This window comes from Lutra lutra, chromosome 8 (genome assembly GCF_902655055.1).
Source record: "Lutra lutra chromosome 8, mLutLut1.2, whole genome shotgun sequence".
Classification (NCBI taxonomy): Eukaryota; Metazoa; Chordata; class Mammalia; order Carnivora; family Mustelidae; genus Lutra; species Lutra lutra.
The window spans coordinates 124,204,116-124,222,853 of record NC_062285.1 but is presented as its reverse complement, the minus strand read 5'-3'; the positions used below and the strand labels follow the sequence as shown (position 1 = coordinate 124,222,853).

Here is an 18,738-nt window from a genome sequence, read left to right as displayed (position 1 = left end):
TGTCCTAAGGAGTTTGAACTTGATCCCAAAGGGCTTAGGGTATCTTTGAAAGCTGTTAAGCAAGAAAGCAATGCTACCACATATGGCAGTGCATTTTATTCACTGCTAAGAGATGAGGAAGAGTGCCTGGCTAAGGGATAAGGAAGGGTGGAAAGCCAAGATATTCTGCTTGTCAATCTGTGGGCTGTGAATTCTTAGAGGAAGGGTGGACTAATGGTACAAAGGTGCTATGTGAGCTACGAGTAGGAGCCTTGCATGTGCTCCAGATACATGGATGTGGTGGATAGGGGAGTTGGGAAATATGAAGGAGTTGAGCAGACTTTCAGATTTTTCATGTAACAGTTGGTGGCCAGTTTGACCAAGGCAGTGGCAATGAGGTCAGAAAGGAGGAGCTAGGACCAAAAGGACTAAGAGGTGATGGTAGACAATGAGGAAGAGGGTAGTGTCAAGTTTGGTCAACATGCAGTGGTGATACCATTAATCAGGAGTGAAAAATACAAAATTGATATTGTGGGTATCATACTGGGGGTGAGAGAAGTGGAAAATGAGAAGAATCAAATTTATTTCCAAGGACAAAGATATTTCTAAGGCATGGTTCTGAATTAGCAATCATTTAAATAAAGTACTATTCACAAAGGCCACAGGTTTAACTCCTGAATTCCCCCACCAGTGCCATTCTCAGATGTAAGAGGTACCCTGTCCAGACTCTGGATTTTAGAGGACTCATAAATCAGCCTCCCCAGATATATTTCTTCCCATGGGGTAGAGTATTGGCAAGGCCAAGTGGGTGTGCCCACCTGGAGCCTTTCCCCAAATCACCAAGGCCACTTCTGGTCTCTGTGGGCCTCTAACGCTTACCTCCTAAAGACAGTTCTATGCTTACTAGGTAGCCAAGATGTTTGCAGGGGAAATGGATGGCACCTGGACAGGGGGTCTGGGTGTTCACATACATGAGCCTGAGGCCCCTCAGTGTGGGACAGAGCTAGGTATGGGAAGAGAAAAGGACAAGCCAGGAGGGTGGGGGGAAATCATTCTCCCCACACCCCACCAATGGAACAGATTTCTAAGAATTTTGAGAACTTAGAATTTCAGGTCTTTATGCAGGTGTATTTTTCAAGGTAGTTTAAAAGAAACTGTTATACTTGTTAAAAATGATTTATTACTTTTAATTATTTAGATATATGGTCTATAAGCTTCATTTGTACTCTTGCCCCAAGCCTTACAATTGTTAGAATCAGGACTGCCCTTCCCTTAGATTCAAGAGTGTAGGTTTAAAAGAGATAAATCTATTGTCTTTCATCCCCAAATCCTAATGAAGATAAATATGAGAGCCTGGGTTTGAGTATGCTAACAGTGTATGTGAGAGTGAGCTCATGGAATCTCATTGTTCAGGAGGATTTCCTGCTTCTGCCAGCTCTATAACTCAGATAACTGGCTAACCCTCTCTGTTCCATTTCTTTATTTCTAAATGGATATAACAATACTACTAGTCTCACGAGTAACCTGATATCTAGTGAGTGATGAATGTTAGCTGTGGTATTTTAGAAAGAGCACGGATTTGAAATCAGGCAGATTTGGGTTCTAACTCCAAAGTCTGCTTGTTACTGTGTAGCCTTGGGTAAAGTACTTAACTTCTCTGAGCCTGGGCTCTATCTTTTATAAAGTAAGGATAATGAAATTATGTTGCGGGGTTATTGCAAAGGTCAAATAAGACAATGAATGGAGAATGGGCAGCACAGAATTCCCCCACTGATCTCCCTTGTTCCTTCTGACCATTGGTCCAGATGACATAATGCACAGTGTGATTATTCAACATGGAATCCATCCACAAATGCAGTCCTCATCCCTTTGCTTCCCTTTTTGTTAACCCTTGCTTATTTTATCTTACATAAATTTGGCAAAACTTCTCTTTTCCTATGAATGTTTTAAATTGTTTTTCTACCATTTTATGAGTAAAATAGCATCTTTCTCATCACATTTAATATGCTCAAGTTAAAAATTTAAATTAAAAAATATGTTCACATATATAGATGTATATATGACCACAAAATAACATTCTCTACTACAGTATAATACTTGGCACACAATACACTAAAAGTATTTGTTGAATAAATTGATGAAAGAAATTGAACATGACACCAACAAATGGAGATATTCCATGCTAATGGACTGGAAGAATTAATATTGTTAAAATGTCCTTACTACCCAAAGCAATCTACAGACTTGATGCAATTCATATCAAAATACCAACACCATTTTTCACAGAACTAGAACAAATAAAACTCAAATTTGTATGGAACCACAAAAGACCTTGAATATCCAAAGCAATCTTGAGAAAGAAGAACAAAGCTAGAGGTATCATAATCCCAGATTTCAAGATATACCATAGTAATCAAGAAAGTATGGTACTGGCACAGAAATAAACACACAGGTCCATGGAATAGAACAGAGAATTCAGAAATAAACCCATGTTTAGATGGTCAATTAATCTACAGTGAAGGAGGCAAGAATACATAATGGGGGAAAAGACAGTGGAAATGACAGTATTTTCAATTAAGTGATACAGGGTAAACTGGACAGCTACATACAAAAGAATGAAACTTGACCACTTTCTTCAACCATACATAAAAATAAATTCAAAATGGACTAAAGACCTAAATGTGACACCTGAGATCATAAAAATCCTAGAAGAGAACACAGGCAGTAATACCTTATATATCAGCCTTAGCAACATTTTACTAGATATCTCTCCTTGGGCAAGAGAAACAAGTGCACAAATAAACTATTGGGACTACACCTAAACAAAAAGCTTTTGCACAGCAAAGGAACCATCAACAAAATAAAAAGACAATCTACCGAATGGGGGAAGATACATCCAATAAGGGGTTAATATCTTAGAATATATACAGAACTGATACAACTTGACACCAAAAAACAAACAAGAAACCCAAACCAAAATCAAACAAACAAACAAATAAAAAAACACCTCCAACTAATCTGATCTTAAAATGGGCAAAGAGGGTGCCTGGGTGGCTCAGCTGGTTAAGTGTCTGCCTTCGGCTCAGGTTATGATCCCGGGGTCCTGGGATTGAGTCCTGCATTGGGCTCCTTGCTCAGTGGGGAGCCTGCTTCTCCCTCTGCCTCTCTCTCTCTGTCTCTCATGAATAAATAAATAAAATATTAAAAATAAAATAAAATGGGCAAAGAACCCAAACAAACATTCTTCCTGAGAAGATATACAAACAGTCAACAGACACATATGATCGTGCTCAGCATCACTCATCATCAGGAAAATGCAAATCAAAACTACAATGAAATATCACGTCATACCAGCCAGAATGGTTAGAATCAAAATGACAAAAAAAACAAAACAAAACAAAAAAAAAAACAAAAACAAGTGTTGGAGAGGTTTATATGGAGAAAAAGGAACCTTCATGTACTCTTGGTAAAAATGTAGAAAACAGTATGAAGTTTCCTCAAAAAATTAAAAATAGAAATACCATATGATCAAGTAATTCCACTGCTAGATATTTATCCAGAGAAAACAAAGACACTAATTCAAAAAGATATATGTACCCCTATGTTTATTGCAACATTATTTACAACGGCCAAGATACAGAAGCAACTCATGTTCATCCATAGATGAGTAGAGTTGCTACTCTACTACACACACACACACACACACACACACACACACACACACACACACACAGGAATATTACTCAGCCATAAAAAAGAATGAAACCTTGCCATTTGTGACAACATGGATGGACCTAGAGGGTATTATGCTAAATGAAATAAGTCAGACAAAGCCAAATACCATGTGACTCCTCTTATATGTGGAATCTACAAAACAACAACAACAACAACAACAAACAAATTAACAAAGAAACAACCCAAAAAACAGACCTTTAAGTATGGAGAATGAATTGGTTGTTGCCATAGGGGAAGGGTTGGGGGAATGGATGAAATAGTTAAAGGGGATTATGAGGTACAAACTTCCAGTTATAAAATAAATAAGTCACAGAGATGAAAAGAACATGGGGAATATAGTCAACAATATTGTAATCATGTTATATGGTGACAGATGGTGATTACCCTTACCATGGTGAAAACTGAATAATGTATAGAATTGTTGAATCAGTATGTTATAAACCTGAAACTAATCTAACACTGTATGCTAATTATGCTTTGGTAAAAATATATTGTTGAATGAATGAGTTAGCAAATGAAAAAAACTATTTACAGATGGATAAATGGCAAAAAACAAAACAAAACAAAAACCCTTTCTCAGTGGCTTATTCATAGTTGGTCCTACAGATACTAAAAGAACATAGCTAACTAACTACTGGGTCTCCAGGCACCCAAAGTTACATTTTCCCACAAGATTAGGTGCATCTTTTGCCCCTTAAACTGAACTCATTAAGTTATGTCCTACTTAAAAGAAGCCACGTCATCTTCAGAAACATAAATCTCAGGCTGTGCGGCTTGTTTCATTTTCAACTCAGTATAAAACTTTCCAGGACAGAGATTGGGTTCCCCTGACTTTATGGATCAATAAAAACAACCTGCATATTGAGGATCCTAATGCCAAATAAGTGATTGCAATAAAACATGTGTTGTGAGACCTGCTGTAAGTCATGGGGGCACTAAAAGAACATTAATCCTATCTAAATCAATATCAGTATTTCTTTGCCTGAAGGACTCTCTAAAGATTTCAGATTGATGAAAACACCAGAAAAACTCCAAACAGAAAATACAAAAAAAAAAAAAAAAAGGCACATACTGGAAGAATCTGTAGTTTCAGCCATCCATGTTGACAGGAGTTAGAAAACAAATGTACATATAGTACTGATAAATGTGAAATGGCAGTGTATCCTGCATTTAGTCAGTTTGGGCAGCTATAAAATATTACCATAGACTGGGAGGTGTCTTCTCAACAACTGAAATTTATTTCCAGGAGATTGGAAATCTGAGATCATGGTGGTAGTGTGGTCAAGATCTGGTGAGGGTCCTCTCTGCCGGTTGCAGACTCCTGGTTGTATTCTCCTATAGTTGACAGTAAGCTAGCTCTCTGGTCTCTTCTTTAAGGCACTAATCCCTTTCATGAGCACTCCAGCATCATGGCCTAATCACCTCCTAAAGGACTCACCTCCTAATACTATCAAAGTGGGGATTAGATATAACATATGAATTGGAGGGCGCATAAACTTTCAGTCCATAACATACCTACAACATTGAAAAACATTTAGATTGAAAGGAATGCTATTCCAGTTCAGGTCAGATATTTAACTTTGCAAAAATTAGTCTTTGTCCTTTATTCACTATATAACTTGCCCTTTATGCACTAACTGCAACTTTTCAGAGATTCTTCTAAGAATTTTCATTGTACTCGTGGTTCATCATCATTCCCAAACATATCTACTAACTATTGAGTGTTTTCTAAGGGCCAGGTACTGGACTAAATATTTTGCACAAGTCATTTCATTTAATATCCTTAAATCCTACTGCCACAATGCTTTCTTCCTTCTTTATTTTCCTTCTGCCCAAACTTACCTGTCTTCTGTTCTGGACCCTTGGGGCTATGCAGATTGGCCAGTTTATATAGTTGTGCTAGACAAAACAATGTCAACATCCTAATCCCTAGAACCTATGACTATTTTAAGCTATATGGCGAAAAATAATTATTTCAGATAGAACTAAGTTTACTTCTCAACTGAATTCAAGGTAGGGAGATTATCCTGGACCATTCGGGCAGGTCCCAGGTAATCACAGGGGTCCTTAAAAATGGAAGAGGAAGGAAGAAGAGTCAGGGAAGGAGGTGAGATGACAGAAGCCGGGTCAGAGTGAAAATGATGTGATGTGAAAAGAACTCAACCACCATTGCTGGCTTTGCAGTTGAAGGGAGGGGCCCAGAGCCAAGAATGCAGAAGCCTCCAGAAGCTGGAGAGGACTAAGAAATGGGTTTTTCCCATGGAGCCTTTAAAATAGAAGGCAGGTTGCCACACCTTGATTTTAGCCTGGGGAGACCCATGGCAGACTTCTAACCTAGTATATTTGTGCTGTGTTAAGCCACGAAATTCGTGGTGGTTTTTTATAGCAGCCATAGAGAACCAATATATAGTTTGAGGCTAAGACTGGAGCCAGAGTGCCTTACCTTAGAATCCAAGTCCCACTACTTACCAACTATGTTTCCTTGGGCAAGTTATTCAGCCTCTCTGCATCTGTTCCCTCTTCTATAAATATAGGAATAATGATTATACCTTATTCACAGACCTACTATTCAACAGAATCCCTACTGTTGTATTGAATTACTTTCTCTGAAATTGTCTGAGTTTTGAGGGGGCCTTCTGGAACTACAATGCTCCAATGAATGACTGACCCTAATGCTGAAAGCTTTGGGACCCATAGTTGGCTAGAGCAGGAGAGCTTTCTGTGAGATAGGGCTCTTAGGCTCCCATACAATTATGGCTGATAAACAATGTGTAGGTCCAGTTTGGGTGATACCACGTAAAATGGTATTGCACAATGATTTATAAAAATGTGTACCCACAGGTTTGCTTTTGTTTCTCAAATACAAATATACATTGAAATGGAACATGAGCTTATTTGCTTTTTAATCAATTCTCAGCTATAATTCTTGCAGAATGTAGTTCAAACAAAAACGATTTGCATGAGGTTAGTTTAGAATATACTGCAGTATTTTGCTGATGTCTAAACTCCTCCAAAATGTTAGAGCCCCAAGCAATTAATTCTCCAGAACCATGCTGAGGGACCTACAAAAAACAGCCCGTGGAAAAGCCCTACAAGATGTTTGCTCTAGGGAGGTTGCTAAGGAAATTGTTCACTGCGTTATTCACAACTCTCCCTCCTTTATACAAGAATTTTATTTCTTGCAAAATGCTTGGAAAATGCTAAGAAAAGTCCTGCTTCACTAAGCGATTGGTTTTCTTCCTCTAAGGCAATCAGAAATATGTGCTTAACTGTGTTTCTCCCTCTGCTCTACCCACTATGCTTAAAGCCCAATTTGCTGGGTCATTTATCAACCCTTACAGATAGGTAGGCCACTGAAGGTTGCAAATCTAAGCCTGTTTTCCCCCCCTGAACTTGAATGATATTCTCCTTAGTTCAGAATATTTACTTATATTTTACCACTTTATTTGTCTGTTTACCCCACCTCAAATGCTTTAACTAATTCCAAAGGTAATCAGGTATATTTACATGCACCTGTTCATGCTAGTATAATGCAGCTGGAAAGTAAACTGTTCTTTGGCTCCGCCCATGCGGCACATACCTGAGGTATCAGCATTGTGGAGAAAACACACTTCTGTTGGCTAATCTGCCATTGATTAGAGTGACTATAGCAAGCCACTGAGTCTCTCTGACCTTCATCATATACCTGTACCCTCAGAGTTGTAATGTGTCTATGACACAACTCTGGAATACAGTAACAGAAAAATGGAGGCTACTACCACTTTTTATCATTACAATTCTTGTGACCACTACTTGAAGACAGCTGCTAGGTAGTGAAAATTGACTGATTACTGCTGTCCATGGCTCATTGCCATGGTTTTCTGGTTTATTCAGAAGGAAATCAAGGAGAGTTTCCAGAGAACCTCCCACTAACAACGGTTCAGCAACTTTCTTCTGTCCTTATCAGCCCTCACTGATCCCAGCACCAAGATTTCTGTGGTCAGTTCTTTCTTGGGCACAAAGAGCTGTGTTGTTTTCCCTAGATCCCTAGATCATGGTCTAGAAGGGGAGAAAAAAGCATGTAAGCCAATTTCATATCAAGTTCTTTTTTGATGTACACACTTGACATTTCCCACATGCACATGACATATGCATTAAAATGTATGATGTAGGAGTTAAGTGTCCTGGGGTCAGGCATTAACCCTGAGAATGGAATTTAATGCCACAAAACTGGATAGGGAAGATGGTCTATTAGTAAAAATGAGACCAAAAATAAGTCAACAAGTCAGGGGTAAATTAAAGTAGAACATGGAGATCACAACTGACTAGTTGACTATGGTTTTAAACTTTTCATATGGATGTTCCGGGTTTAAAATGAGAGAACCAGACTCTGGTTCAACAGTGCCAACTCTGCTGTGCTCTTTCCTGTTCTGTTAGGTCTTATGATCCTAATCATACCCTGGGTGTCACTGGCTGCCAGGCAGGAACTTCTGGCCCTCAGTAGCTCACAGTCTAGCAGGGGGAGAAAGGCATATAAGCAAATGTCATCTTAAGAGGTCTTTGTATAATGTCTACTTCATACATTCACAGGACACTAGCTAAAATGTTTTGTGCACAACTAAGCTTTGCAAGGAAATGGGTTGATATTGAGTTATATGTGATATCTATTGTTACTACAGACTTTTAAAAAGTAGAATTGTAAAAATACATATACATATATAAATAAATACATCATCTCTCACTGGGATGTCTGCAGTTGCCTCCTAACTAGTTCCTGTTTCTACTCTTGCTTCCTACAGTCTGTTCTTAAAAGAGTTGCAATGATATTTTCAATAGTTAAATTAGACCATAGCTTCTCTTTGTAAAAGCCAAGACTGTATATAATCAGCATCCCTCTTTCCCTTCTAATTCATCCCTGTTGCCAGCCTCATCATTTCCTCTCCATCCACAAAGGTCTTACTTTCAACCACATGTGCTCACAGATTAGGGCTGTTCCCTTACCTTGAACTCCCCTCTCCATACCCTCCTCACCTTCTTTAAGTCTTTTTCTTTTCTTTTTTTTTAAAAGATTTTATTTATTTATTTGACAGAGAGAGATCACAAGCAGGCAGAGAAGCAGGCAGAGAGAAAGAGAGGGAAGCAGGCTCCCTGCTGAGCAGAGAGCCCAATGTGGGACTCCATCCCAGGACCCTGAGATCATGACCTGAGCCGAAGGCAGCGGCTTAACCCACTGAGCCACCCAGGCGCCCCTTTAAGTCTTTTTCTAATCACACCTTCTATTTGAGATCTACAGAAGAATATAAATACCATCTTTTGAAAATTTAACCTGCACACACATCCCATGCCAGAGATCTTCATTTTAACCCCTACTCCTCTTTTTCTCTTTGTCCATGATATTTAACACATTCTAACATGTACTATGATTGATTTTTTTTTTAAACATTTCCCTCAACACTACGAATATCCAGGGCTGGAGACCTCTTTGTTGTGGGAACTACCTGTGCACTCCATTCCCTAGATACCAGTAGCACTCTCTGCTTCTAGTTGTGACCACCAAAAATATTTTCAGACCTTGCCAAATCACTCACCTATTGAGAACCACTAGTTTATAATTTATTGCCACTTAGCCCCAGCTATATGGTAAGCTCCAGGAGAACAACGATGTTGGCCTGTTTGTTCACGGCTGATTCCCAAGCACTCAGAACAACAACAATCATGGGGCATGTGCATGAATGAGTACCTATTTAATCACAGGCACCTACAACAAACACAAATTTCAGAATCTTCTATTAGGAAATGGTTAATTTCATCTCATTTTTATAGGTTTTCATAAAAATAAACTAATGGTAATAACAGGAATAAAACTACAGGGAGAAACATTTTCATGTTTATATCTAACACAAACATCTCCTGAAGGGCAATTCAGAATTGATCTAGTTCCTGAAAGAATATATCACATATCTATTATAAAAAAATGGCACACATCTTATCTACATTTCCTCTCCTCGGTCTACCAGCATAAACCTTTATTTTGAGTATCAGCCTTAAAAAGTAACTGCCTCAAGGATATTACTGCAAATGCCATTTTAAGAATGAAGGGTGATGATATTTTTTTTTTTTTTGAAGGGTGATGATATTTAAGCAGGCCAACATTCACAGGCAAGGAGGTGACAAGGAAAAAAATTAAATCTTAAATAGAATTGTCATAATTATCAGATTCAACTAGAGTTTAATTGATGTGAAAAAGTGAGTGGTCCTGCCCGAAGGGTATCATGTATTAAAAGCCAGTAAAGCAATGGTTTTCAAGTGGTGAGAGTGCTGCAATTTTGAGCCCATCCTCCCCACACTCTAGGAAAATTTGGCAATGTCTGTAACATTTTTAATTTTCACAACTAAGGGGGGAGGGAACTGCAGCTAGCATCAAATGGATAGAGAACAATGATCTACTAACCAACCTATAACACACAAGACAGTTCCCTACAACAAAATTATTCAGTTCAAAATGTCAATAGCACAAAAGTTGAAAAATCCCACAGTAGAGTGTAATGCTTAAGAATGTGGAATCTGGAGCCTCCCTGTCTGAAATTGAATTCCTGCTCCATCACTGAGACAGACTGCTGAGTTGTTCAGAAAACCTGCTAACTTTTCCCTCTTGGGCACAGAGATAGACTAGTTATGTTAGCATTCCTTGAGTGGGGACAATTACATGGCTGAATAATGGTCCATGAAATGTGGGTTTAAGTGTTGTTCACCACTTCTTAGCCTGACCCATTAAAAACTTCCTACAAGAGAAAGAGATTATGCTGAGTGAAATAAGTCAAGCAGAGAGAGTCAATTATCATATGGTTTCACTTATTTGTGGAGCATAACAAATAGCATGGAGGACAAGGGGAGATGGAGAGGAGAAGGGAGTTGAGGGAAATTGGAAGGGGAGGTGAACCATGAGAGACTATGGACTCTGAAAAACGATCTGAGAATTTTGAAGGGGTGGGGGGTGGGAGGTTGGGGGCACCAGGTGGTGGGTATTGTAGAGGGCACGGATTGCATGGAGCACTGGGTGTGGTGCAAAAATAATGAATACTGTTATGCTGAAAAAAAATAAAAAAATCAAAAAAAAAAAAAAAAAAAAAAAAACTTCCTACAAAATTTCTCATTCCTCTTTTCATGTCAACCCTAGCAAGGGACCTAAGGGATGACATTTATAATGGAAGCAGCCTGGGTACTTGAATGACTCTGTGGAGCAGAGACATTGTACTTCCTTCTTCATGGTAACCCACACTAAACAAGATGTGAACAACAAATGAACTTCTATAGTGTTAAAGCACTGATATTTGGGGGTCGTTTCAGTAGGTGGATTAACCTAGCTACATGACCTACTAACTCTTTGTGCTTTACTTTCCTCATCTGCAAATGGTGACAATAATTTTCCCTCTGCCATAGGGTTGTTGTAAGTATTAAGATTCTTAAAATAGTTTCTGAAATCTAGAAGAGTTTTCCTATCTGTAAGTGTTTGATGGTACCATATAAAATGACCAATGGCATCATATGTGGACTTGTAGACATGTGTACTCACTGGTTTCCCTCTACTGCTTCTCAAACATTAATATATGTTCAAATAGAATGCTAGGCTATTTGTTTTTTAATTGATTCTCAACTTAAATTTTTTTGTACAATGTAGTTCAGAGTATAAAGATTTATAATTATATTTTCCCATATTGTCTTTATTACTCTCATCCTTACTGCATTCATTTAATAGACAAATACTGAACATTTATGGTAAGCTAGGCACTGTGTTGAGTATTAGAGATACAATTGTGAGAAAAAACAGACATGGTATATGCCTCTATGGAGTTTAGTTTACCTGGAGGGCTGAAGGATTTATCATATAATACCAAAATAATTATAAGGTTATAGAATTTCAAATAAAAAATGTTATATAGGAAACATGATTTAAAGAGAGTACAGCAAGGAGACCTGGTCTTTGGAAGGAGTAGAGGAGGGCGTCCCTGGGAAGAGTTTTGGATCTGGATTTTAAAAACTAAATAAGAATAAACTAGAGGAAGGGGGAAGAAGTGGGAAGAGAATTCTAACAAAGAAAACAGCATGTGCAAATTCCCTGAGGGAGAGTGCATCCAAAGATCTGAGAGAGGCTGTGTATGTCTGGACCATAAGAAGAGAGGGTAGGGGCACCTGGGTGGCTCAGTGGGTTAAAGCCTTTGCCTTCGGCTCAGGTCATGATCCCAGGGTCCTGGGATCGAGCCCCGCATCGAGCTCTCTGCTCAGCGGGGAGCCTGCTTCCTCCTCTCTCTCTGCCTCTCTGCCTGCTTGTGATCTCTGTCTGTCAAAAAAAAAAAAAAAAAATAGAAGAGAGGGTAGAAGACAGTGAAGGCAGATAAGGCTGGAGAGGAGTGGCCACATGGTCAGGCCACCTAAGACCTTATTGCCACTTCAATAATTTTGGTATTTATTCTAAGGTTGTTGTTTTTTTGTTTTTTTTTTTGTTTTTTTTTTTTTTTTTTTTTTTTAGATTTTACTTATTTATTTGACAGAGGGAGACATAGTGAGAGAGGGAAACACAAGCAGCAGGGGGAGAGGGAGAAGCAGGCTCCCTGCTGAGCAGGGAACCTGATGTGGGGCTTGATCCAGGCCCCTGGGATCATGACCTGAGCCGAAGGCAGATGCTTAATGACTGGGCCATGAAGGCACCCTAATTCTAAGGTTTTTAAACAAGATCAAGTGACATGATTAGAAATGCATTTCGAAAACATCATTCTTTAGCACATGGGAGAATGGATTGGAGCGGGGCAAGGATTGAAACAGTACTTTTGGTTTCAGAAATGAGATAATGATGGTGGACATTGAGAGAAGTTGTTAGATTACAGAGACACTTAGCTTGGAAAATCATCAGACTTTGGAGATGTAGTGAATGCAGAAAGTGGAGGTGAAGGAGAGGTCTAGAATACCTTCCTAACTCTGGTTTCAACAACTGCACAAATATAAGTGCCATTAACTAGACCAGGGACAATGGAAGTGGACCACACTGGAGGAGAGAATGAGTTGAATTTGGCCTGAGAGGAGTGTGCAGTGAGCTAAATTCACACCATCTTTATTCGTTCTTCACATGATTGTTCTATTTTCATCTATTAATTTCTCATTTGACAAATCATTATTAAGCACCAACTATGAGATTAAAAAATGATGATGTAGACATAGCCTTTCAAGAACTTTACTGCCTATACAGTTCTATATCGAGAGCTATGATAGAAAAAAATAAATTTTATCAAGATACAGAAGAATGCACCTCACCCAGAATTTACTTCTAAAACCTAGAAATAATATAAACAATCTCCCTGGTTCTATACTTGTCCACCTCCAATCCTTCTCCCAAGTGCATACAGAATGATGTTTTTGAAATGCACATATAAGGTTGGAAATCTTGGGACGTTTTCTGAAGGAAACGCCTCTGATGAAACCTGAAAGAAAGGAGTCTAAGGGAAAGAGTGTTCCAGACAGAGGGAAGACTCTGTACAACAGGAGTCAAGAGGGCGCTGTGAGTTAAGGTTAAAGCAGTTCATTGTGGATGAAGCACTCAACAGAGAATGTAAGCAGAAGCTAATCAGTCAGCTTCAGACTCTGGGCTTTATCCTGAGCACAAAGTATTTTTTAAGACTTCTTTTCCACTTTGGTCAGTATTTATTGAACTCCTAATTTTTCTTTTTCCTCTACATTCATGTACACACACACACACACACACACACACACACACACACACACATCTATGAGTCACTTTTATTCCTAGACAAACACAATATCAAACATTCTGCAAAACCAAGAAGTCACATGGGATTTTGGATTGTATTTAGAAAACCAGGAAATCATATTATAAACCCTAGAGCTCATTAACCAGCTACTTCTGATTACTTTAAACCCATTGGTGTCACCTTAGGGAAACATCCATCTTTAGGGAATTTTTTTTTTTTCTGATTACACCAATCACTTCCAAATGGAGAGTCAGCACTCCTCAAGTCTTACTTCTACACATTCATTAAAGGGATGTTGTTCATGCGGCATGACAATTCTCAAAGCGAAAAAAATTCCCACTGCCCATGATGTTCAAGACCCTTGTTTAATTCTTCACCACCCAACTGTATAATGGCTTGAGGCCAGATTCTTAGGTTTCCTTCCTTCCAGCTATCCCTTTGCTTTATCCTTCTTGGTTCTCCTGTCTTGAAAGCTCATCTTTCACTGATCACTCTCCTATTTCAAACAATAATGCCAGATTTTCTCATACCCTATGTCTATACACAGAAAACTACTTGTAGTTCTTCAGATACTCCCTTCTGTTTCATGCCCGAATACTCTTTTTTTGCGGTGGTGTGGGGAGTGAGGGTAGAGAGGGCCAGAGGTAGACAGAGACAGAGAACCTCAAGCCGGCTGTATGCCCAGGGTGAAGACCAATGCAGGACTTGATCTCATGACCTTGAGATCACGAACTGAGTCAAAATCAAGAATGGGACTCTTAATAAACTGAGCCACCCAGGCACCCCATACCCATACACTTTACACATAAATTATTCTCCTTGATATCTGTTCCCCTCACTACCTACCTGGACAAATGTTATCTTTAAGACCCGTCTCAAGCATTTTTGAACGTGTTCACTTCTTATTTTTTAGAACCTCTCTCCAAATCTGCAGTATGGAACACTCTTTCTTTTAAGTCACACCCATCATATTGTATACAATTATTTAAAATGGTCTTTCTGTCTTTAGGTTGGGGTAAAGACTGTTTATCATTTATCTTTATATCCTCTGTATCCAGACAGTGCCTGGCCAAGAAGTAGACATCAAATCAGAGACTGTAAATGAATTAATTATTCAGTGAACCAATGCCCAAACATAACAAAAAAAGGCCTCTCAAATTTGTGATGGAGATGGCTGAGTACTTTTGTGATCTCACAGGCTATCATTCCTCATTTATTAAATATTTTAAAATACTTATGAAGATATGAATCTTGGTTCTATTCCCTAGAGATCCTGATGGGTGCCTAGATGCTTCTGACGTTAAGAATTCTGCTAAGAAATTTGTTCTGAAGCAAGAAAGAACATCAGGAAATGTAACCAGCATGAAGATGAGTAGTGGAAAATCTTCCTCTTCTATTTACATATATCCCTTTGAAGCAAAGCAAAACCCTACGCACATACCCTATATTTCTTTGATTCTTCTAACTACCTACTTATCCATCTGATAAATACCTATCCATCTGAAAATTGTGAGATGCTCCTGTACTGTGCTAGGTGTTCTCTTGGGCAGGTGAGAAGCAAAGAGAAATTCTGCATGTAAACCAGACTCTACTCCAGAAGAATTTAAAACATCCAATCACTTGTCCAAGAAATTTTACGATAAACAACACAGGCATAGCAAAGTTTTAAGTTAAGAGCAGGAACATGTCAGCTTTCATCTGTCTTTTTCTCTTAAAAAATACCCATAGGTCTTGATCTTGGAGTTAACATGAAAGCTTTCTATTTCTTATTTCCTGCAGAGGATCTAACTAGAATTTTGGGGCCAGGCTGTGAGTTTCATGTCTTTTTCAATGACCTTTTTCAATGTTCCCATAATGTGGCTGGGTTGGCATCAATCTGACTTTTGGGGAGTTTGGCTATTTTAGAGGCTTACAAAGTTGTTTCCCTTGCATTATACATTATATATTTTGATGCAGAACATCTATTCCTTGATTTTTTTCTTTTCTCCTTCACCTTTTAGAAGTCCAAAGACATTAACTGACTTTCTGTTGCCAAAACATGCCCCCAACCATATATTCCGTGCAACTTGATGACTGCCCTTTGTTGTTGTTATTTTTTTCCTCAAAGTTATCAACCTATTTTTTTCAAAAAATCTGTTACCCTCTTCCTCCCCTTGGGGAAGTCCTTTTTACTGAGGCTGTCTCTATGGCTGGAGTGGGGAGAGCCAGGAATTCTGAAGTCTGGCTGAGAGCAAGGCTGGGCCAAACTTACTTATTTGCCTTTTGAGAGGCTGTTTTTGCCTAGTTGTTTACAGTTTTTGGCATGCTTTTCTCTCCTACCACTGACCCCACCATCCCAATTTCTTGTCATCGCAGAAGTTTCAGAGTCAATTCTCTATCACTTTTGCAATACCCCAAAGGCTCAATTACTCAGCCAACCTTTCCCCCTGCATGTCAAAAGTGAAAAATCACTGTTCAGAGACTGTCTGATGGAAGAGCCAGCAAGCGGGCTACTCAGGAATATGGTTTTTCCTGGGGGAACCTGGTGAGTTGCTGAAGAAAAGGAAATAGAGAAGTGAACAGATATTGATTAAAACAAACCGATGACACCTCTTTTCAATAGGGTTAAGGGTAGACCAACTTCCCTGTCTGCTGGTTAGATGATGATGAGCCTGAAGGGGCTCTGAGCATGGGGACTGGCAGAGCCACAAAATAGAAGGAGCCTGGGTCTCTAAATCACTCTGGAGAAGATCATTTACCCAACAAATATATGAAGACATGTTCTACTGTGTCAAGCCACTGAGATATGGAGATTGTTTGTTAGAACAGTTAGCTTACCCAAATACAAAAGGGATATGAACACTCACAGGACTTTCAGGGAAGAAGGGCACTAAGCTGTTCCTTCCACATGCCAAGGACTCAAAGGCGTGCAGGAGAAGGTCTACCACAGCTGCATGTCCTTAGTAAGACAAAGGCTTTCACACGAAACACTCACTGGTGGATCCTTTGCTGGCTGAAAGGGGCAGTGTAGCAGTCATTCTCCTCCAGGTCTGGCAGTGTCTCCTTGTCCAGCCTCATGGGCTTCTTAGGTAACCATCTCCGAAACCTGCTTATTTGTTTATCGATCCTGTGGTACATGAAAGGCAAGACCAAAGGGTACAGCATGTCAGCATTGCCCCAAAATATAAGAGGGAAGCCTCCACAGAGCAATAATTATAACACCAGACACCCCAGACACTCCCATTGTACATGAGTACATGACACCCCATTTCACAGACAGAAAGAAGAAAATCTCAACTCCACTGTTTTTTCAGTCTCATCACAGGACCTCAAAATTATTGTCTATGAAATAGTGGCCAAGAGTTATATGTTCACCAACATGCCAATAAATGACCAAGCCTGGAAGGCTCTGGAAAGGAACTGGACAGTCCCTTAAACAAAGCAGCAGAGACTTTAACTTCTTACATTCTGCAGGTTCTAGAAATTCATTCTGTATTTGGAAAATTTCCCCATCTTCTCTTGGTTATGGAAGTGCTCTAGCTGTAGTTAACTTTCAGCAGGGCAGCTGACAGCACATCCCAATGGGTTGCCTGTGTGCACAGAGCATGATGTCATGATTTGCTTCCTGCCTCTCACACCTTCCCTGAGCTGCCTCTCTTCAGACATCAGGCAGTTCAGCTTTCATTCTGTCTTTTAAGCTGACTCCATGGCTCTCAAGGTACAGGGGCATGATGATGCATGTGTCACTCTGGCCAGGGTGCACAAGGATGCAAAGTCATAGAAAACAACAGTGTTGTGAAGGTGGTTTACAAGACAGTTTTCCCCTGGCCCCCTCCTGATTTCCTCTGGCTTCTGATGAAAACATCTGACTTCCAAGTGACCAGATTGTCAGTTATTCACAGAAAACCACCAGAAGGAGCAAAATGCACAGCATACTTAAAAACAACTGTGCTATATCGGGTATCTATACCCACTGAAGCAAGTGTCTTCCAAGAGTGCATATCAAATAGCATCTCAGTAAGGCAGAATGAACAGGTACCATACTCATTTTACACATCACAGAAGAAATCCATGGCGGGTAGGTATCCAGCTCCAATTACACAGCCAGTGAATAAAGCCAGGAATGGAATGCAGGTTTTGGGCTCTTGATTTTAGTGATCACCCCATCAAAATAGTTGATACTAGAAATCTTAAGAACTATAGAAGTGATGGATTCTTCTAATGAAGAAAATATCTAAATGCCTTCTAAGTCTATTAATTACACATGGAATTTGGGTGGATTTTTTTTCCCATTCAAAAAATATTTACAAGGCAATTTATCATTTTCAATGAAATTTCCAGGTTAAGGAATTGCTTTTTCTATAACCAATCAGCTCCAAGATGAACAATAATAGGTAACTCTTTTACCACTTCTTTTATTCTCTGCAGGGTTCCAGTCTCACTACAACCCCCTTCTGCCCAGTGGTGGCTGGACTTTCTTCAGAACCCCTGAAAGTTCAAAGTGGAAAGATTCTCACAACTTTTCTAGGCCCTTCCTCTCAAAGACAGCTCATACCTACCACATATACACACACAGAAATAAAGATTCTACTAAAGGTCACGTGCCCAGAAAAGAATAGCAAATTGGAAGAGCCCAAAGTGGGATGAGAGGAAACCGTTCCCATCTCCTCCATCCTTCCTTCTCCTGGTCCTTTCCTCCCTCACCACTCTTTAAAAAAACTTGAAGTATAGTGACATAATATGCATCAGAGACACAGTAGAACACAGTGACTGAGAACGTGGGGTTGCAGTAATTGAATTTAAGTCCTGGTTCTGGGGGCGCCTGGGTGGCTCAGTGGGTTAAGCCTCTGCCTTTGGCTCAGGTCATGATCCCAGCGTCCTGGGATTGAGTCCCACATCGGGCTCTCTGCTCAGCGGGGAGCCTGCTTCCCGCCCCCCCACCGCTCTGTCTGCCTATCTGCCTACTTGTGATCTCTCTCCCTCTGTCAAATAAATAAATAAAAACTTAAAAAAAATAAATCCTGGTTCTGTAAATATTAGCAGTGTGACCTTAGGTAAGTTATTTAACTTTGTTGTGCCTTAATTTCCTTTTTTATAAAAGTGGGCATGATAATATTCAATTCATAGGGTTATGGTGATTAATCAGTATGTACATAAAATCTCCAGAAGTATGGTGTACACTGAGTACCTGCTAATATTACCATCTTTCCCCCCCAAAATAAGAATTGAACAACCAGCTTGCCTCTTAACATTTTTTTTTTCAATTCAAAGTTAATTGTGCTTCACTAGCATCTACAACTTATCT

The 18,738-nt window shown here is 39.4% G+C and overlaps 1 protein-coding gene across 2 annotated transcripts in view; it reads right to left on the bottom strand.

Annotated features, from left to right (window-relative positions):
- The window catches only part of ANO4 (anoctamin 4), a 462,190-nt gene that overhangs the window by 127,375 nt on the left and 316,077 nt on the right, over positions 1–18,738 (bottom strand). Inside the window, exon 9 of one of the 2 annotated variants that reach the window (XM_047742883.1) lies at positions 16,429–16,560. In XM_047742883.1, the coding sequence (XP_047598839.1) occupies positions 16,429–16,560 (132 nt within the window). Of the gene's footprint in view, positions 1–16,428; positions 16,564–18,738 lie in introns of both variants that reach the window. The other variant, XM_047742884.1, reaches the window with a different exon arrangement.